Below are 21802 nucleotides of genomic sequence, written 5' to 3'. Positions count from 1 at the left end.
TGTATTTGGGGGGGGGGGTGTTGAAATGGGTTTTTCTATGCCAGAGCCACTTCTGAAGGAGGGACTGCTGTGCCAGAGTTGGCGCCCATTTCAGTTTTTGCAAAGGGTGCCAGTTTAGAGCTGGTTCTGGTCCCCTTTGTTTCTTCAAATTCCCCCCCCCCCAAAAAAAAAATGGTAAAGAGGGATCAATAACGCACCCAAAAAGAACTCTTTAAAAACATGTGGAATTTTATTTTTTATGGCTCAGCAGGGCAGTTCTGCTCCCTGCCATTGCTTAATTCACAGAAAGGAAAGGGGTGCAGAGACTAGATTGGCCCGTTGGCGTTCTGAGACCACTTCTACTTAAGGTTGTGCATTTGTTTTGGGGGTTTTTTTTTGTTTTTTTTATGCTTAGGGACCTTCATTTTCAATCTATTTTTAATTTTTCTAGGAATTTCAATATATTTAACAAAAAAAAAATTTTATAACAAAAAAAAAAATCAAAGGAAATATGAGTGCTCTTTTCCCCTGTTATAACAAAATTATTTCTCTGCTAATTTTTTTGGTTGTAATGTTGAAATTCCCAGGAAAAATAAAATAAAATATGAAAGCGAAAGGTCACTATTTATGCACATCAGTGTTTTGTGTCCATAAAATCTTATTCATGCACTGTTCTCTGTTGCTTTTTCTCCTCAACCAAACAACCTATCAACATTTTTGAGTTGTTCCCTGAAGTACTGTTCTTTTTGGTTTGTTTTAGGATCTGCAGCAGGACATTGAGCAGCACAGTGCGGGCGTTGCTTCTGTGTTGCATATTTGTGAAGGTCTTTTGAACGACTCAGATGCTTGCGCTAATGAGACAGAGTGCGATTCTATCCAACAGACCACTAGGAGCCTGGATAGACGGTGGAGAAGCATTTGTACCATGTCTATGCAGAGGCGCATGAAGTAAGCAGCTTTTTCACTGCTTCCCAAATGTGCCCAGTTCATTCCTCCACTCATTTGGTTGGAAATTTAAATGAAGTACTTATAATCATTCTTTCAGTTCTGCCAAAGAAAAGGCAACACGCTAATAATAATCCATTACTCATGAAGTCTCTTTTCGTACCTTTTTTTTTTTTTTACTCTGTATGTCATCCCTGGTGGTATGCCTGGGTGGCACGAATATCCTTACTGGCCCTAAGGGCTGGAGAAAACTCTGCCACAAGGTTTACCTTCAGTGCCACTCTATGGCCGGTTGGGAAGAAATGGAATCTTTATCGTTTTTTAATTTCTTTGATGCCTGAAGTCAGGATTTTCCCCACTGGAATGTGCTTGTAAAATACACAGAAGCATTTTTGCATATAAATATCTTAAGATGTTTGTTTGGGCTTAAAAGATGATGTACATAATGTCTAGTACAGAAAGTGCAGATGAAAACCTTACAGCTGCACTCAGCGGTCCAGTGGGCCTACGTATCAGTGTGGGGAAATGCAGTAAATGTTTTCCATGGCACCTGTTCACTCACAATTTCACAGATTTGGTTATTCAAGCAGTGTGTTAGATGAGAGAAGAAATCAGCTAATAAGAAATAAATGGAAAACAAAGTTGAGAAAATTTGAGTATTTAAACATATGTGCCACTATATATTTTCCCCCCCATGACAGAATTGAGGAAACCTGGCAGCTGTGGCAGAAGTTTTTGGATGATTATTCACGCTTTGAGGACTGGTTAAATGCAGCAGAAAGAACAGCAGCATCCCCAAACTCTGCAGAAGTCTTGTACACCAATGCCAAGGAAGAGCTGAAGAAGTTTGAGGTTAGTACTGAGTTCTGCTTTGCAGTTTGTCTTCTAAGCTTGCATCATGTCATCTCAACCATCCTGAATTTCTGCCCAGCTTGTCTATCTCAGTCTTCATTTTTCAGTTACAAGAGAGGTTTTCCTTTGCCTTTATATTTTATTACCTTTTTTTTTTCTTTTTAATATAACACGCCTAAACGGAAGCGGTGGCTCAGAGAATTATCCAGAAATCTGGTGCTGTAGTTCCTTCGCTGTGACATGTCCTGCGCACAGCAATGCTTTAAACACAGTTATGAAGGATAAGACATTTTGTAATTTTTCTTTTTATGTGGCTCAGCAGTTCCCTCTTTCACTTTTCCGCTTCAACTCAATCAGAACCAGCCTCTGATACTTTACAGCACCTTGAGGCTTCATGTGTCCCTCCTATTTTTATATTCCCACCCACCCCCTCCTCTCAACTCAGCGACAGCGCTAAGCCGGGGTCCACAAACCACAGCTGTCTCTGGAACGTGACCAACGTGCCATTCCTTCCTGCGAGCCTGGTCAGGAGCGATGACGGGCACTCCCTCCCAGCAGCTACGAATGCTGCCTGTGCAGCAGTCCTGGCTAGCCCAAGGACTGAAAGCTGGGCCCAGGAATCGAGCTGTCGGGTCCCCCATATATGGCAGAGCACAGTACTTGCACTGGGCCAGCCCCAAAGAATAATCCTTCCAAAGGAATCCAGACTCCTTTCCAACACACAGCCTGCTTGGAATTGGTGATAGGCAGGCTATGTAAGTCTTTAAAATAAATATTTAAATAAAGGTAGTCTCTTATATAGGCTTTTCACACAGAAAACAGGCACGTGCTGAGCATTTAAAATGGAGATTAACATAATGTGAGGTTCTGTAAAACGGTCCACAAGAATGGTTACTTAAAAGACGTTTAGTTCAGATTTTCTGCTGATTATGCACATTGTGAGTCTTCACTGTACAAGTGTTTTCGCTGTTCTTTAAAAAGTTTAGACATTTTTATTTTTTTAAATTAACTTATATTTAGCTCACACCTTTTTACTGGAAGCACAAGGCGAGTTGCATTCAGGTACTTGTAGGTATTTCCAGTGGCTTACCGCCGGGTAGTCCAATTCCACTGGGCACCAGATTGTTAGGGGGGATGCTGATGGCTGACATAAGTGTTGCTGCAGGGAGGCCTGTGTGGCTACCCATGGACCCCCATCCCACCAGTGGCAAAAGAAAGAAGAGAGGCAGCACAACAGGAACCCACCGGGAGCAGAAAATTGAACCCAGCAGCCCCGTTCAAAATTGCTCGTCTTCTGTGCTAACCCTGAGTTATTAAAACTCACAAGGCTAGCGCTTTTCTCTATGCTTTTCATAACAGCCACATGTGCTTGCTGTTTGAGGAGAGTGCAGAGGAAGGAGCTGATGCTTAAAATTTCTCATCACCACTCCCGGTTGCTGCTTTTCCCTCAACCCTGGCAGTCACTGCCACCACCAGTCCAAGCCAGAAATGTTGCAGGCCTGCTGTACCCTGCGCCCCTGCCATCACAGTGCACCTCCCCCTCTCCCCCACTTCTTGGAGTTTCAGTTTTTCTCTTATGCTTGGCTTGTTTATAATTTATGGTCTTTTATTCTGTATTAGATAAGGGTTAATCTGCATTCTGCATGTTTGACAGAGGTGAGGGATTCTGCTAACTAGGATGTAGATTCTGTGTAGGGATCTGGAGCAGTCTGGCTTGCCTTGTTTCTCCAATAGTAAGTGTACAGGTTCTATATTTGCAGTCTTGCGTTTTCATAGGTAAGGTTGCTGCTGTTCAAGTCCTGGGTGTTAGTGCTCTTATGGTATGGCTGTATGCTATATAATTTCTACAAGTCTTTTTAGTTGGTTTTCATGTTATTTCACAGGCAGGGAAGGGATTTTGAAGGACTATTTCTGAGGGGGTACCAGAATTTGAATGTATTTTTTTTGTATGGTGAGTTAAAAGGGGAACATTTCCTAACTCTGCTCTGCAAAAACTTCAGAAGAAGTCAGAATTTCCTGAGGTTCACAGTGAAATGCATGAGAGTTTGTATGTATCGAAAAACTGAGCTGCATATGCATATCCGTCCCAGATTTCTCACTGCTGCAGTAAGCAAAGATTAAAGTTTTGTGAAAACAATAACATTTAATAATATTTTATAAGCTGTTACTGAAATTAAAGAATGTTATCTTTCTCCTGCATCATTTTCAACAATAAAATAACATTTAGGATTTCTTTTTTAGTATAGCTGTTAAATGTAGTATGCAATGTGTCACGCACGCGAGCATCATCAATCAGGTGTGTCATGACGGAAAAAAGGTTGAGAACCACAGCTCTAGAGGATCCGCCCGGGGTGGGGTGGGGGGCCCTCCTCCTGTAGGTGACAACATAAGTCACATCCTATCCCAAACCAGAAAATTCAAAAAGAGAAAGAACTCAGGCAGTCTCATCTGGAATGCACAAGAAAGTTTAAGAGTTAAGAACATAAAAACATAAGAAATTGCCATACTGGGTCAGACCAAGGGTCCATCAAGCCCAGCATCCTGTCTCCAACAGTGGCCAATCCAGGCTACAAGTAGATCCCATGCTATTGATGCCAGTAATAGCAGTGGCTGTTTTCTAATTTCAACTTGATTAATAGGTAATGGACTTCTCCAAGAACTTATCCAAACCTTTTTTAAACCCAGGTACACTAACTGCACTAACCACATCCCCTGGCAACAAATTCCAGAGTTTAATTGTGCATTGAGTGAAAAAGAATTTTCTTGGATTAGTTTTAAATGTGCTACATGCTAACTTCATAGAGTACCTCCTAGTCCTTCTATTATCCGAAAGAGTAAATAACCGATTCACTTTTATCCGTTCTAGACCTCTCATGATTTTAAACATCTCTGTCATATCCCCCCCTCAGCTGTCTCTTCAAGCTGAACAGCCCTAACCTCTTCAACCTTTCCTCATAGGGGAGCTGTTCCATCCCCTTTATCATTTTGATCGCCCTTCTCTGCACTTTCTTCAGTGCAACTATATCTTTCTTGAGATGCGGATGCGGCGACCAGAATTGTATACAGTGTTCAAGGTGCGGTCTCACAATGGAGCGATACAGAGGCATTTTCCTACAAAACAGTTATCAGATCTTGCTCCCACAATTTGTTTAATCTACAAACATATGTTCAGCTCAGTTATTATGCATCTGTTCCAGTCTCACTTGTATAGTCTTGGTGATCCAAATTAAGCTAATGAAAAGTACACATAGCCAGCTATGAAGAAAAAAATATGAAAGCAGGATGGCATTCAGATAATTCTCATTAGGGCCAACAGCTCCAGTAGACCAGAGTTGCACTAGAGTACCCTCCACCACACTTATAATGCATGCAAACCAAAGGTAAGGTACTAGTTCTTTTATTGGCTGATGAAGTGAAGATTAGGGGGGGGGGGAACAAAAAACTAAAACAAAATCATGTCTCGCCCATGCTTGTTAACAGCGCTCTCAAAAATCAAGATGGCGGTGCCACTTAGAAGATAGTAATGCAACTTGCAGGAGCCGATCGTACCTGTATCAACTTCTCCTTCCAGCAAAACAAAGCTGGAGGGTACATGATCCATGCTTTCTCCATAATGCACTGAGAGCAATTATGCAGTCTGCCTCACTCCTTCCATAAATGCAGTCACTTGTTCGTTCCTGAGCAGAAAATGAGTTTTATCTCCAAACTGCAGGGAAACAACAAAACAAATTACATTCCTTTTTTAAACAGTTAAGAGCAAACGGAGGTCAATTCTTTTCGTTACACAGCCACTCGGGCAGAATAATCAGTAAACAAAAGGAGCTTGCTTCCCTCAGACTCAACCAGCAATTTTTTTTTAATATTCCCTGAAAAGCCTAGTTTTCCACCATCACTGGATGTGCCCAACTAGTATTCTCTCTTTTACGCCCCACGCGGTGCACATTCTCACAAATAATAATTGGAGTCGGGGTCAACATCACATCCAGGCCCCCAAGGCCTCTGGCAGTATCACTTCAAAAAATTGTATTAACTTATCAACTTTCATTCAGGGAACTCCACCAGCCTGCCATTGTTTCTGCTTCCCCTGTTCTCCAATCTATCAAGCAGAAGCGCATTTTCTTTTTTTAACTCGGCAAGTTGCTGGCTCATGTGGTCCGACCTCTCTTCCTGCAGCCTGATTCTCTGTTCAGCTGGAGCAATGCTCTGGCCATGTGTCTCAGCCTTCTCAAATTTCATCCTTGCCTGACTGAAGCTTACTCAAATGGTTGTCTAATGCTGCTGTCACAGTTTTAGAGATCTCTCACACCATATCTTCTGAAACAACTGCCACAATCTTTTTTGGAGCGTCTGCTTTGACTCCGTCACCATCTTTGCTACCTGTAAGTTTCTTTTTCTCTTGCACGAGCGGTTTTATCACCCACCTCGGTTTTATAACAAATTTGTCCATAGGTCATCCGAGAGGATAAGATTTGCAATTTTCACTGATTTAAGCTGGGACAGACGATTAAAAGGAACAGTTTTTGGGAGAAGCAATCCTGCTTCCTTTCACATGCATAGCATCACCAGAAGTCCTATCCTTATTAGTTTTAATTATTAGGCATTGTTTGATGTCTAGTGTTTGAAATTTTGTATTGGTTCTTAGGAAATTGGGAAAAAAAAAGTATATGACTTTAATTATTGAATGTTATTCTAGTCAGCAGTTTTGAAATATTTATTCTTTTATTAGTGTATATATTATTGGTGTATATATTATTAGTGTATAAACGTGTATATATTCCTCGACAACAAATGTATATACAAATATATACCTCCTGCAAATCTTTATGTCCATCCTTTTTATCAGAATCCCCCTGCCCCCCCCTTTTTTTGGATAACCCCAACCATGTATCCCACTTAGTTGATTATTACTTGTATTAGCTACCCTATTATTTGTATGTTATTGTTATTGTTATTACTGTTCCTCTTATAATCATGTGAAAATTGTAAAGCCTGTTGCTAAGTTCTGTTCTCTGTAAACCGACGAGATGTTCCCAACGTTCGTCGGTATATAAAAGATATTAAATAAATAAATAAATAAAATAGTATGGCTTTGCTATTTATTATAATTAAAGATTTATGTTTCTTGATGTTATGGTTTGATGTTTTATGAGGAATGGTGATTCTGTTTTTCCATTGTTACACTGTAGACAGTCTGACTTCTTGGGATTTTCATTTCAGTTTTTATCTGCATATTTCTGGTTATTTAGGTATTTATTGAAAGTTATTTTTATGCTTTTCCCACAGTGTTCTGTGGTCCTTTATTCAGTATTTGGTGTGAGTCTGTCCCTGTCCTGTACATGTGACCAGAGTCTGTGTAGGAGTCTGAGGTAATCAGTTTTGTTCCATTTCCTTAGTAGGTGGTGCATTAGTATTCTGGGACCCAGTGTAATATTTACAGTGCTGCTTTTTCACAGGTAGGGTTGCTGTTTGAGTCCTTGATGTTACTGCTGTTAAACTATGATAGGTTTGCTGTATAGATTTTTGAGTGTCATTTTTGCGGGCTTTTGTGTTACTTCACAATGTATCTGGCAGTGGAAGGTGTTTCTGCCGCTGTCACTGAGGTGACACCAGAATCTGAAAATATTATTTTGTACGGTGAGCTGTAAGGGGAAACATCCAAACCCCATTTTGGGGAGAATTTCTGTGGCTGCACAGTGTGTTACAGAACTGGGGGTGCAGGAATTATACTGACATTCTGAGAGATTCCAGACTTCACTCTCATATCCATATGGAATTAGTTGAATGAGGCTAGCAAATCATTTTCGTAGTTTAACTAGAACGTTGAAACTGGGACTTGCTTGGCATCTATTTAATAACCAATTTAAAGGCAGGGAGCCGTGCTGAGAACGTGTGTGAGATGTATGGAAATGTCACTTTGACTTTCCCCCCTCAGATACTTCTGTGTAGAGATGCCATTGACTTTCCATGACCTTAAACATTACTATGAGGATTGGGGGGGGCCAGGGGAGGCTCACAAATGCATTGGCCCCTAGGCCTCGGAGATCCTTGGTATGCCACTGCTCTGACCCCTAGGCACTGGAGGTCCTTGGTATGGCACTGCTCTGACCCCTAGGCACCGGAGATCCTTGGTATGCCACTGCTCTGACCTTAGGCACAGGAGATCCTTGGAATGCCACTGCTCTGACCCCTAGGCACTGGAGGTCCTTGGTATGCCACTGCTCTGACCCCTAGGCAACGGAGATCCTTGGTATGCCAGTGCTCTGACCCCTAGGCACCGGAGATCCTTGGAATGCCACTGCTCTGACCATTGGCACCGGAGATCCTTGGTATGGCACTGCTCTGACCCCTAGGCACCGGAGATCCTTGGAATGCCACTGCTCTGACCCCTAGGCACCGGAGATCCTTGGTTTGCCACTGCTCTGACCATTGGCACCGGAGATCCTTGGTATGCCAGTGCTCTGACCCCTAGGCACCGGAGATCCTTGGAATGCCACTGCTCTGACCCCAGGCACCGGAGATCCTTGGTTTGCCACTGCTCTGACCATTGGCACCGGAGATCCTTGGTATGCCAGTGCTCTGACCCCTAGGCACCGGAGATCCTTGGAATGCCACTGCTCTGACCCCAGGCACCGGAGATCCTTGGTTTGCCACTGCTCTGACCATTGGCACCGGAGATCCTTGGTATGCCACTGCTCTGACCCTAGGCACCGGAGATCCTTGGTATGGCACTGCTCTGACCCCTAGGCACCGGAGATCCTTGGTATGCCACTGCTCTGACCCCTAGGCACCGGAGATCCTTGGTATGCCACTGCTCTGACCCCTAGGCAACGGAGATCCTTGGTTTGCCACTGCTCTGACCCCTAGGCACCGGAGATCCTTGGTTTGCCACTGCTCTGACCCCAGAGGTCTTAGAATCTGCTTGCACCTGAGGCAGTAGAGGATGAAGTGACTTGCCCAAGATATGAGGACTGTCAGAAGGATCTGAACCCTGTCTTCCTTGGTACTAGAATTTATTGAAAATGCCTTGAGACACCTAAATCTATGAGTTTTAAACTTTCCTAGGGTTGTGGGAGAAGCCCCACGTGTTACTATTAAAAGATATTTCTTTGAGGTGTTAGACTATACGTCTGAATCGGTTCTCCCCTCCCCCCCTTGGATAAAGTTTATTTTCTGCCCACTCGAGCTAGTGCACAAATGCAGGCTGCTACGATTGATTTAGAGAATCTAACTTGATTTTTTGGAAGCATCGACTTATGAAGTAGCGGAAAGAGCCACTCTGTTGCTTTCTTTTTTCAACGAGAAAGAGCTGAGTGATGTTATGCGGTCTTATTTCAAGAAATTCAATATTCCTTTTATGGGTCAAAAAATCAGGATTTTTCCTGACTTGACCAAATCCACACAGTTGAGAAGGAAAGGTTTCTTGGCCTTGCACTAGGAAGCCTTCGCTTTAGGGAGCAACTTATTTTCTAAGATTTCCTTGTAAATGCGTAATAAAATACATAGAGTTATGCCTATTTCCTCATTAATTTAAATTGATGTCTAATGGATAGTTAAAATGGAAATAATATTGCTTATATTTGTTATCCTTTTGTTTTATGAAATTTCTAAGTGAAATACCATATTACTGTGCAAAATCGATACTTTGTTTAAAATTTGAAAATATCACTAAAGATTAAATTTTTTAAAAAATCGGCACATCCATGTGCACGCACTAGGGACTGCACGCACATGGACGCGCGTGTGCTCCTTTTAAAATCTACCCCATAAGTTCCCAGGTATAAAGAGTGTGGGATTTTTAATCCTTATTAGTTTAAAATATTAGATGTTGTTAAATGTCTGCTGTTTTAAAATATTTTCTTGGTTCCCAGTTACTGGATGTTCTGTTTGTCAGCTGTTTTGAAACATTTTTTTTTTGCATGGTTTTACTATTATGGTTGAAGTTTTATATTTTTTCAAATTTTATTGTTTATTTTATGAGGAAACATCGTGATTCTGTTTTTCCATTCTTGCATGACTTGTTGCAGTTTCCAGTTCAGCTTTTATCTACACATTTCTGTTTATACCTTATGGGCTTTTTATTCTGTGTGTGTTCTGCATATGTAACAGAGCTGAAGTATTCTGCTAGCATGCAGCTTTTGTTTAGGGATCTATGTCAGCTTGTCTTGTTTTCTTTTCCCAATAGGAGGTGTATTGGTGTTTTAGAGTCTGGTGTAATATTTATCGTGTTGCATTTTTATAGCATTGTAACTCTTTGCATACTGGCAGTTAGAGCTATTTTATTGTGGAGGTTTACTGTATTGAAAGTTTAATTCAGTTCACCCAAAGCTTTCAGAGGTCCAGGCCAAGTGCCATGCTGGCGCAGGCCAAAGGGTCCATCAAGCCCAGCATCTTGTCTCACAACAGTGGCCAGTCCCTAAAAGTAGATTCAATATCTTGCTGCTGCCTCCCTGTCACAAGTGGTGGATTTCCCTGAATCACCTGATTAATAATTATGGACTTTGCTTCCATGAACTTGTCTTTTTAAATTCAGTTATGCAGTGAATTCCATAACTTGATTGTGCAAATAGTTAGGAAAAAACTGAAAGGTGCAGCTGCAAAGGTTAAGTGTTCAACAGGCTTGGACATTGTTTAAAAATACAATCCTAGAGGCACAGTCCATATGTATTCCACGCATTAAGAAAGGTGGAAGGAAGGCAAAACGATTACCGTCATGGTTAAAAGGTGAGGTGAAAGAGGCTATTTTAGCCAAAACATCATCCTTCAAAAATTGGAAGAAGGATCCATCTAAAGAAAATAGGATAAAACATTAGCATTGTCAAGTTAAGTGTAAAACATTGATAAGACAAGCGAAGAGAGAATTTGAAATGAAGTTGGCCATAGAGGCAAAAACTCATAATAAAAACTTTTTTAAATATATCCAAAGCAAGAAACCTGTGAGGGAGTCAGTTGGACCTTTAGATGACCGAGGGATTAAAGGGGCTCTTAGGGAAGATAAGGTCATTGTAGAAAGACTAAATGAATTCTTTGCTTCCGTGTTTACTAATGAGGATGTTGGGCAGATACCAGTTCCGGAGATGGTTTTCAGGGGTGATGAGTCAGACGAACTGAACGAAATCACTGTGAACCTGGAAGACGTAGTAGGCCAGATTGACAAACTAAAGAGTAGCAAATCACCTGGACTGGATGGTATGCATCCTAGGGTACTAAAGGAACTCAAAAATGAAATTTCTGATCTATTAGTTAAAATTTGTAACCTATCATTAAAATCATCCATTGTACCTGAAGACTGGAGGGTGGCCAATGTAACCCCAATATTTTATTTATTTATTTAACATTTTTATATACCGAAATTCATGTAGCAATGTTACATATCATTTTGGTTTACATTATAACGTTAAAAACACGCATGAAAGAGTGCAACTACATCAAACAGGTAGATGTAACTTGGATCAAGAACCGGGAAAAGATAAAATAAGATAAAAAATGAAACGAATATAATGAAACTAAACAGAAATGAAAATTAATACTGAAACCTGGCTAAGTGTCTTGGTGTCACGGAACTTAGTGACACCAATATTTTAAAAAGGCTCCGGGGCGATCCGGGTAACTATAGACCAGTGAGCCTAACTTCAGTGCCGGGAAAAATAGTGGAAACTATTCTCAAGATCAAAATCGTAGAGCATATAGAAAGACATGATTTAATGGAACACAGTCAACACAGATTTACCCAAGGGAAGTCTTGCCTAACAAATCTGCTTCATTTTTTTGAAGAGGTTAATAAACATGTGGATAAAGGTGAACCGGTAGATGTAGTGTATTTGGATTTTCAGAAGGCATTTGACAAAGTCCCTCATGAGAGGCTTCTACGAAAACTAAAAAGTCATGGGATAGGAGGCGATGTCCTTTCATGGATTACAAACTGGTTAAAAGACAGGAAACAGAGAGTAGGACTAAATGGTCAATTTTCTCAGTGGAAAAAGGTAAACAGTGGAGTGCCTCAGGCATCTGTACTTGGACCGGTGCTTTTCAATATATATATAAATGATCTGGAAAGGAATACGAAGAGTGACATTATCAAATTTGCAGATGATACAAAATTATTCAGAGTAGTTAAATCACAAGCAGACTGTGATACATTACAGGAGGACCTTGCAAGACTGGAAGATTGGGCATCCAAATGGCAGATGAAATTTAATGTGGACAAGTGCAAGGTGTTGCATATAGGGAAAAATAACCCTTGCTGTAGTTACACGATGTTAGGTTCCATATTAGGAGCTACCACCCAGGAAAAAGATCTAGGCATCATAGTGGATAATACTTTAAAATTGTCAGTTCAGTGTGCTGCAGCAGTCAAAAAAGCAAACAGAATGTTAGGAATTATTAGGAAGGGTATGGTTAATAAAACGGAAAATGTCATAATGCCTTTATATCGCTCTATGGTGAGACCACATCTTGAATACTGTGTACAATTCTGGTCGCCGCATCTCAAAAAAGATATAGTTGAGATGGAGAAGGTACAGAGAAGGGCAACCAAAATGATAAAGGGGATGGAACAGTTCCCCTATGAGGAAAGGCTGAAGAGGTTAGGGCTGTTCAGCTTGGAGAAGAGACGGCTGAGGGGGAATATGATAGAGGTCTTTAAGATCATGAGAGGTCTTGAACGAGTAGATGTGACTCGGTTATTTACACTTTCGAATAATAGAAGGACTAGGGGTCATTCCATGAAGTTAGCAAGTAGCACATTTAAGACTAATCGGAGAAAATTCTTTTTCACTCAATGCACGATAAAGCTCTGGAATTTGTTGCCAGAGGATGTGATTAGTGCAGTTAGTGTAGCTGGGTTCAAAAAAGATTTGGACAAGTTCTTGGAGAAGAAGTCCATTAACGGCTATTAATCAAGTTGACTTAAGGAATAGCCACTGCTATTAATTGCATCAGTAGCATGGGATCTTCTTAGTGTTTGGATAATTGCCAGGTTCTTGTGGCCTGGTTTGGCCTCTGTTGGAAACAGGATGCTGGGCTTGATGGACCCTTGGTCTGACCCAGCATGGCAATTTCTTATGTTCTTATGAGTGAAAAAGGAGACAATTGAGGCAGGTTATGATTGAGGACTACAAAACTGTGAGTGGAGTAGAACAGGTAAATAAGGAACAGCTATTTACCCTTTCAAGTAAAACTAGAACTAGGGGATACTCACTGAAATAAACAATGGTGGTTATTTGTAATGCAGAATCCATCATTGTATATGTAAAATTAGGGTTATCTTTCCCTATGTGCATTGCTTTGCTTTTGTCCATATTAAATTTCATCTGCCATTTAGATGTCCCAGTTCTCCAGTCTTGCAAAGTCCTTCTGTAGTTCCTTAAAATCTGCCTGTGTTTTAATTATCTTGAATATTTGTGTATAATCTTCATATTTGTTCACGTCACTCGTCATTCCCCTTTCTATATCATTAATGACCAGGTTGAACAGCACTGATCCCAGGACAGATTTTTGGGGCACGCCACAATTCACCTTTTTTCCACTAGTATATCTGACCATTTAGCCCTACTCTGTTTCCTGTCCTTTAACCAGTTACCAATCCACATCAAGACAACACCTCCTATCCCATGGCTTTTTAGTTTATTGAAGAGCAATGTGGGTTCCATGTCTCTTTTTTTTTTTGGCAGGGTTTTCTGGTTGGCAGTAAGCCGCACATGTAAATGTAATATACATATTGTGATATTTTTACTTCTGAAGACTGCACTTTTGATATCCTTCTTCCTGTAAAATTATTTATAAATGCATAAATATTAATTGTTTATGGGGAGGGTGGGGCTGGAGGGGGGTGTAAGGCTGTAAAGTTCATCTATGGTGCCTAATATTCTTACATTAGCTGTGATTGTATTGGCTCCATGTGGGAAAGCAGGAGTCCATCTGGAGCTGTGCTACTTTGGGTCAGTGGCTCTCCCCATCCATACTCCTACTTTGAGTTAGAGTGTGTGTGGGGGTGAAAATCTTTCTGACACAGACACACACACACACTCTCTTGCTCAGACACAGACACACCCACATACTGAGAGCAACAGAATTTGTATGTGTCTTTGTTTCAGAGAGAGAGAGTGTGTGTGTGTGTGTGTGTGCCTGACACTGGCTGGTAGTTTGATTGTCTCATTATTTGGCAAATGAATCAAGAGCTGATTGGTTGGCAAGCAACTAACACTATACCAGGAAACCAGGATATATATATTAAAGATGTAACCAAACTTGCGGGGAGCCAAATCAATTGCATGGATGGAAGGGGAACTGCGGCTCTGTTTGTTTTCTCCTAGTATAGGGTGCACTCTACTACTTAGTTATTTAGGAAGAATGTGAAATCTGTGTGTGAGATTTTTTGGCGCAGTTTTGCCAGGTTCCAAGTCACATGATGTACCTGTCAAGGAGTGAGCCTTTGGGAGCTGTTGAAACTCGTGCTGTAGGGACAGCACATGAGGAAGTCAGATTCCCTGTGGGCTGGTTCTAAAAAAAAAATCCCCCCCCCCCCCGGCTGATATTTTCCTGCAATCCGCCCCTGCTCAGATTAAGCAATAAAAGCTTATAGAGGCGAGTGAATCTGCAGGAAGAAGACACAGCTTCAGTTGTGATAGACTGGGGATGGGTGCAAGGAAGCCAACTTGGCCACACCAGGAATCAATTCAAATAGATTTACAGTGACTCGTAGGTCAAACCAGACTCAGCTTCTTGGGGAGCACCAGAACAAAAGTAGAGCCCCTTGGCAACAAAACAGGGAAGAAAATAATACAGCTTCTCCTCAGTTAGACATCTACAAAGGAATAAAGTAAACGTGTACCCAGTTTCAGGGTTTGAGCTCTGTTAGGCGGAGCTGCCCCTTTCTCTCTCCCCTCAGCCTGCAAGCTAGGGTTTTTTAAGCCCTCCTGTTTATGGGTATGCATGTACGGGGGAGCCTTGTATCCAAGGGACCTGCTGTGTTTCCATCCAAGCCTTCTCCTGTGAAGCAGGAGAAGTTCAAACCCTGCCCTGAATTAAACATGCAGATTTCCTGTAGCACTGGATAGCTTTAGTCTCTCCCCTGTTACATCAATACAACAAGGAAGCAAGTCAGATACGACGACATCGTTTCTGCTTTGAGTGTCAGGCTGACAAATGAACCTCCACTATCCCTTTACTCCTCCAAATGAACCTCCTTGTTTTTCTGGCCCTGTGAATATTTTACACTGCTAAGGTAACCATGTGCCAGGAAAACAGCGCGAAACTTGAGGAAAGGCTGGGAGGTGCTGCCAGTCTGAGAGCTGATGCTCAGCCACTTTGAATGCACGTGACTGCCTTTTTGGGAAGGAGAGGAAAGAAAGGGAATGTGGATGCATGAAGATAAGAGATACTGTTTATTAAATTGATATTCATTTGTTTAAATACGTACATTTTCACTTGATTTTTGAGGTGCAATCTTTCAAACGTTTTTCGCTTTGCTTGCATGATTCATGTTGCATGTACATAACTCATTTAATTCAAATTGTAAAATGGCAGTAATTGAAAATTTATCAACTTCCACGACAGGCTTTCCAACGGCAAATTCATGAGCGGCTCACTCAATTGGAGCTAATCAATAAACAGTACAGGCGCCTTGCCCGAGAGAACCGTACAGACTCGGCCAGCAAGCTCAAGCAAATGGTACATGAAGGCAATCAGCGCTGGGATAATCTCCAAAAACGAGTGACTGCCATTCTAAGGAGACTGAAGGTACAGTCGCAGACAGAATGCTGTTCTACAGTTCAGCTGTTGTAGTGTGTGTGAGGCTTCTTACGCTCAGTGGAGCAGACTTACCTCCGTTGTTTTGGTCCTCTCTTTGTTGCATAGCACCCGATATTAGAGTTTTCCTGAAAAGCAATTGTCGTAAAAGGATTGATTCTGGAGACAATAAGAACTGATAAATATCTATTGGTCAGGACATTGAAAAAAATGTATTTGCGACATAAGCAGGGGCGGATTCCCAATGACGGCCGGCCCGGGAGATACCACGTGGTCTGCTGAGCACGGCTCTGTCATGGCCGCGACCGGCAGACCACGTGACTAGAGCGACCGGCCCACCGGGGGATGCCTGATACCCCGATAGGCCAATCCGCCCCTGGGAGGCAGAGCCACCATAGATGATCCAGTAACACCATTCCCTCTGGCTCCAAACTGACCCAAAAGGTCCCCCCACTTAATGTGGCTTTTATTCACCTCTCAGAGGCCTCTATGCTGAATATCTTTACTACTAACCGGGGCAGGAGTATATACTGTGTCTAGCTGCCCGACTGTGTTCAGTGCAACTCCTGTTATCTTCTGTGGGAGGAAATTTGTCACAGCTATTTTATTTTTCTCCATGGAAAATAACGGAAGTCAGACCATGCATCCTCTTGCCCTTACTTTCTTATTCCATTCATGCAGAATATAAAATAGTGTCAGGATTGTGATCCCAAAAGATCCCATTTCGGCAGCTTTTGCCTTTGCTTTTATAGTCACAGAGTAATCCCAAAAAAAGTTGAGGCCATGGAAATGTTTCATTTTGTGGGTTTGGATACTCATTTGCAGGTACTTTTGTGCACTCTAGCCAATGGAGCAAGGCCATGTGTGACTGAGCCATGTGTGACTGAGCCCTTAGATTGTGCTGACATCGCTGCTTGAACATGCGCCACGTGCTTACTCTGCCCGACTTCAGTATCTTGTAGAGGCAGATATGTATTCTGCACTTCAGAAAGTGAGGTTGCCAGCTTATTGACCTTTCTTCCTGCTCCCCAGGAGTCCCTTTCCAAACTCCGGATCCTGTGCAAGACATTCAGCCACCCCCTTCCAGATGGCTGTTCGCTAGGGTCTCCTGAAGGGCCTGTAAATGGGTGAAACGCCCTCCCCCACCCCCTAATGAAAATATTTTGACTAGCCGGCTGCCTTTTGTAAGGTAGCATTAATCCAGACGGTTTTGACTGGTATTTCTTTCATGTCGACCATGCTCAGTTTTCTGTTCTCTCAACATAACATGCTTTCTGTAAAGTGTCCTTCAAAATTCAAGGTTAAAGTGACACTTTCTGTAGTACTAGGTAGGAAGCCCTTCAAGTCTGCTTCACTTTCATGGTGTAGTTCAGGACACTAAAATAAGTCCATTGTAAATCTTGTAACTAAAGAAATATTTAGACCTAATTACAGTTTCAGGTAGTTCTAGAGAAGTGATAAATAGTAGTATTAGTTGGCAGCACAGTTAGATCTTTTTTTTCTGTGTGAAGAACGAACACATTTTAGAGTTTCTTTAGTATAACTAAAGAATGTTCTAGAACAAGGGTGGGCAAACATTTTGACCTGAGGATCTCACTAGGGTGTAGAGCTGTTCTCAGGGGACAAAAAGTGAAGATTAAGGGGAAGGGAGTCCTCCCTCCAAATTGGAAGATTTAAAAGCTGGGGGGGTTGGGGGGGGTGTGGATGTTGAAAATTATAAATATGTAACCATAAAAGTGCCTCTCTCACCCCTCCCCCACCTCTTTCCCCCCAACCCTTACCTCCCTTTCCCTCGCCCTTCCCCCGGCTCATACTCAGGCTCCTGCTCTCTTCTCCCAGAGCCTTCTCCTCACACTCAGGTGAGGCTCAGTAGACATCTTGTAACCAAACTCCCCACTCTGAAAAGCGACAGCGAGGCTATGACTGGTTCCTTTGCTGGCAGCAGCGCTGGCTCACTCCATCCCTCCCTTGCTCTCTGCAACACATGCAGGTCCTGTAAATCCAAGCAGCTTTGGCAGCTCTCTGCCCAGCAGCGAGCAGGCTCGTGCCACCAGTACCTCTGCTGGCTCGAGGCTTGAGAGCTGGCTGCAGCCACCGGCTTGCAGGAGAGCCTGCCCCCTCCTCCGTGAGGCTGAGATCCCAACAGCAGTCCACAAAACGCGGACTGGAGCAGAAGGGGGCGCATGGGATCTGGGACACACGCTGGAAGGATCAAACTGCATGGTGGGGGTCAGAACTGGTACATCGCTGAAACAAGCCTGTCCTGCATCCCCAGGCCCCATCCCACATCATATGTAATTTGACTGTCGAAAAATTGCCCTTCCTTCAATCTGGCTGAAAGTAAGTGCCTTGTGAGCAATTTTAGCCACATCTGGGGGGTCGGCATTCCCAGAGGCATCTTTTGGGAGGGATTGGAAAAATAACATGTGCAGATTGTATTTTCAAGTCTGTGCATGTTATTTTGAAAGGAAAAGAGAACCTACCCACACAAAAAGCAGATGCCCAGTACCCGCAGCAGGTTGCAGAGTGACAGCATGCACATTCTCTTTCACTGCAGGTAAAAAAAAAAAAAAAGCCTACAGATTTTGCCCCAGTGGCGTGAAATCGCCCTCCCTCAGTGTGGCTAAAAGTCTACACAACTTCTCCAGAACATGTGCACTTTTATCCGCAGTGGGAGGAGGTGCATTCCTGGTGGGGATTTTCAGGTTGGCGAAGGGAAATCTATGCCTGGAGGTTGCAAGTTCAACTCTTGTGCCTGGAACTTTCCAGCGGAATTGCACCGGCACAAAAAGTAGGGCACGCGTGGTCCTCGCATGCTCTGAAACCATGGCAGGTTACCTTTTTGAAATTTGGGGGCAGAGTCCCTGGGTAAAAAGTACCCGCAGAGTCTATCCCACGGCGGATGGCTTGAAGATTGTCCCCTTAGTTGGCAGGTATCACACCAAAGGGATGTCCCTCCCTCTGGAAGAAAGGAGCCCAGTGAATACTTTATCTGCCTCTTTTCAGAAAGTTAGCATTTTCCTTTTACTGTTTTGCATTTCTTTAGCTAGAGATTTCATCCTTAAGTCCTGCTTACCAGCAAAAGGAAAAATCCTTCTTTTTTTTTTTTGTCTTTGAAAGTGGCAGTTTTTACCAGATGTATCTAGGCCCACCCAGGCTCAGAGGAAAAAAAAGTTTGTGTGCATCGTCTGCTGTTTTAAGTTTGAATGCCAGTGTCATTTTTTGGTACCCTGTCCAGTGTAGGGTACAGTATAAAGGCTCAGATCATATAGGGTTGATTCTAAAAGCATTGCTCGCACTAAAATGCCCATATACACACGCATGTGCGAGAGCAATGCAGATTTTAAAAGTGCGATTTACGCGCATAGATGCACGTGTGCAAACAAAAGAGGGGTGGAGCATGATTTAAAATTCCAGCGTATCTCCGTTCGCACGATAATACGCACTTGTATGGGTGCACGTGTGCTCATTTTAAAATTAGCCTGTATTCTGCGCAGTTAAGTTTTAATTTTGTCTTGTAGGGTAGAATTTGCTGACCAGGAAGATTCAGATGCATCCGCTATATTACTGGAGTAATTTATCATTGTTACTCCTTGTGCAAGTCTATGTATAAATTTGGGATTATTTTTTTGTTTTGTGGGGTCTGATAGATAGGACGTTTGTATTACATTAGAAGTTATTTTTTGCAATAGGGGTTTTTATTTATTTTGCCTGATTTCTTGTATTATATATTTAGTTATTTTATATGTACAATATATTAAAGAGAAATAGTTTTAAAAAGTTATATTTTTAATTTTTTTTATAGTAAACTACTGTTTAAAGGAGACCTTTTAAAGCACTGCAGTGGTCCACTTTTTTTTCCATTCCTTTCATATGGAAAATGGTCCCTGTTAGTATGAGAAACAATTTTGAATGTAGTAGATGGACAGGATGGGCCAAATTTCCTTATCTGTCATTACCTTACATTATTCTGTATGCTGTAATATAAGTCTCTCTCTCTCTGTATGTGTATATATATAATATATATACACACACATACAGAGAGAGAGAGACTTATTTAAACTATTTATATGCCACCTATAATAACAATGTAAAGCTTGGTAGATGATTCGATAGCTACCTATATTTCTTTACAGATATATATATATATATATATATATATATATATATAATATATATATATATATATATATATATATATATATAGAAGTTTAAACTTTATATATATCACATTGGTTGTTCAGTATTGTGTGCTAGGTTGTAGTATTATTATTTTTGACATAGGTAATATACACCAGTGTTTCCTTTTTGTTTTAGATAGATTCTGTTTTTGTCTGTGAGCCTTATAGTACATTTTGTAATTGATAATTTTGTACATTTTGGAGAGAGAAAGCAGAAATGTCTTTTCTCTGTTGTATTTTCACTGTGGAAAAGATTTGCACCTGCATATGGATGCTGGAAATTGAGTAGCCCAGGTTTTGCAAACCAGTGACTTCAGATATTAAGTTTAAGGGTTTTTCTGTTTGTTTTGTTTTTTTGAACTAGCATTTTCTCCCTGCTGCTTTGGGTTTCCCGTTCAATCAGAGCCAAGACTGGCATCTGGTGCCATCTTGCAATTACTCGGGGATATTTTTGCCCCATTATATATATTCCTTCCCAACTTACTGTAGTCCAGTCACTACAGCGACAATCCTCGGCCAGGGTTCATGCACCAGGGCTCCTTCTGGAACACTGCAGTCATGGGCCCTCATTGTAGCCACTAGGTGTCACTACTGCATAATGACGATGACTTCCTACCCTCCAATTCAGGAGCTGTGAATTCTACCTCCATGGCATTCCCAGCCCTGGACGTTCTGGGAATCGGAAGACCTGGGCAGAATTTGAATCCATGTCCCTTACGCTGAGCCAACTGGCCAGTCCAAATTTAGCGTCTGTATTTTAAAACACCTGAAAGTTCATTGCAAATTATTCTGCTGTTTTTTCTGATTGTTCAGCACTTTACCAATCAGAGAGAGGAGTTTGAGGGAACGAGAGAGAGCATCCTCGTGTGGCTCACAGAAATGGACCTCCAGCTTACAAACGTGGAACACTTCTCAGAAAGTGATATCGAGGACAAAAAGCGGCAATTAAATGTATGTACAAATCACATATGTTTTCATAGAGAGGAGCATTTTCATAGTGTTAAGTAGTTCATGCTAATCCGCAATAACTTGCTTGTTCCCAGTACAAGTTTTGACATCCTTGGATGTTTTGTTTTTTTTTTTAATTCCTGGAAGGAAATGCATGTCCAGTCGATAATTTCATCTTCACTTTATAGTCCTCTTTGGCCACAAAAATGTGTAAATGCTGACAGAATGGTTCATGTAGGATGGTATTTGCAGCCTTTAAATGGAAGAAGATAGTTTTAAAAAGGTTAAAACTTGCTAAATCTTTATTTAAATGAGCGGTAAGCCATCAAAAATCATTATGATCATAAGAACATAAGAAATTGCCATGCTGTGTCAGATCAAGGGTCCATCAAGCCCAGCATCCTGTTTCCAACAGAGGCCAAACCAGGCCACAAGTACCTGGCAATTATCCAAACTAAGAAGATCCCATGCTACTGATGCAATTAATAGCAGTGGCGATTCCCTAAGTAAACTTGATTAATAACCATTAATGGACTTCTCCTCCAAGAACTTATCCAAACCTTTTTTGAACCCAGCTACACTAACTGCACTAACCACATCCTCTGGCAAAAAATTCCAGAGCTTTATTGTGCGTTGAGTGAAAAAGAATTTTCTCCGATTAGTCTTAAATGTGCTACTTGCTAACTTCATGGAATGCCCTGATGCAAACCAAACGTAATAGCTCCCCCCAGCTCCCCCCTGCCCCCCCCCCTTTCAGTTTCCGCTCGGCCCGGCCATCCCTCACCCTCCTCTCGCCTGTCTTATCCTTTTCTCCTCCCTGCCCCCTGTCACCCTTTCGTTTCCTCGTCACCCGGCCGCCACCCTTCCCTAATTCCCCCCCCCCCTTTTTTATACCCTCTGAAGTAACTTTTTCCCAGTTTTCTACCGCCTTCTTCAACTTTCGACGCCTTCGTAATTCTACGTAGTTAAATGACACCTATACAGTTCTCCTGTACATAGTCTCCCCCTACTCTTTTATATTCTCCCCATACCTCCTTCTAACTATGTTTTCCCCTTCCCCTCCTACCCCTTGCCCACCCTCCCTCCCCCGCCCTACCCCTAGCCTACTCTCCCCCTCCTCTCCCCCCCTTTCCCCCTCTCAATTCGGCTCC

At 42.0% G+C, this 21802-nt stretch overlaps 1 protein-coding gene across 3 annotated transcripts in view; it reads left to right on the top strand.

Moving 5' to 3' along the window:
- The window catches only part of SYNE2 (spectrin repeat containing nuclear envelope protein 2), a 799865-nt gene that overhangs the window by 738228 nt on the left and 39835 nt on the right, over positions 1–21802 (top strand). For all 3 annotated transcript variants that reach the window (XM_029598126.1, XM_029598125.1, XM_029598127.1), the window contains exons 105-108: positions 740–927; positions 1626–1776; positions 15331–15513; positions 20517–20654. In XM_029598126.1, the coding sequence (XP_029453986.1) occupies positions 740–927; positions 1626–1776; positions 15331–15513; positions 20517–20654 (660 nt within the window). The remainder of the gene's footprint in view (positions 1–739; positions 928–1625; positions 1777–15330; positions 15514–20516; positions 20655–21802) is intronic.

This window comes from Rhinatrema bivittatum, chromosome 4, assembly GCF_901001135.1.
Source record: "Rhinatrema bivittatum chromosome 4, aRhiBiv1.1, whole genome shotgun sequence".
NCBI lineage: Eukaryota > Metazoa > Chordata > Amphibia > Gymnophiona > Rhinatrematidae > Rhinatrema > Rhinatrema bivittatum.
The sequence above is the reverse complement of the archived record's forward strand: the minus strand, read 5'-3'. Positions and strand labels throughout refer to the sequence as shown.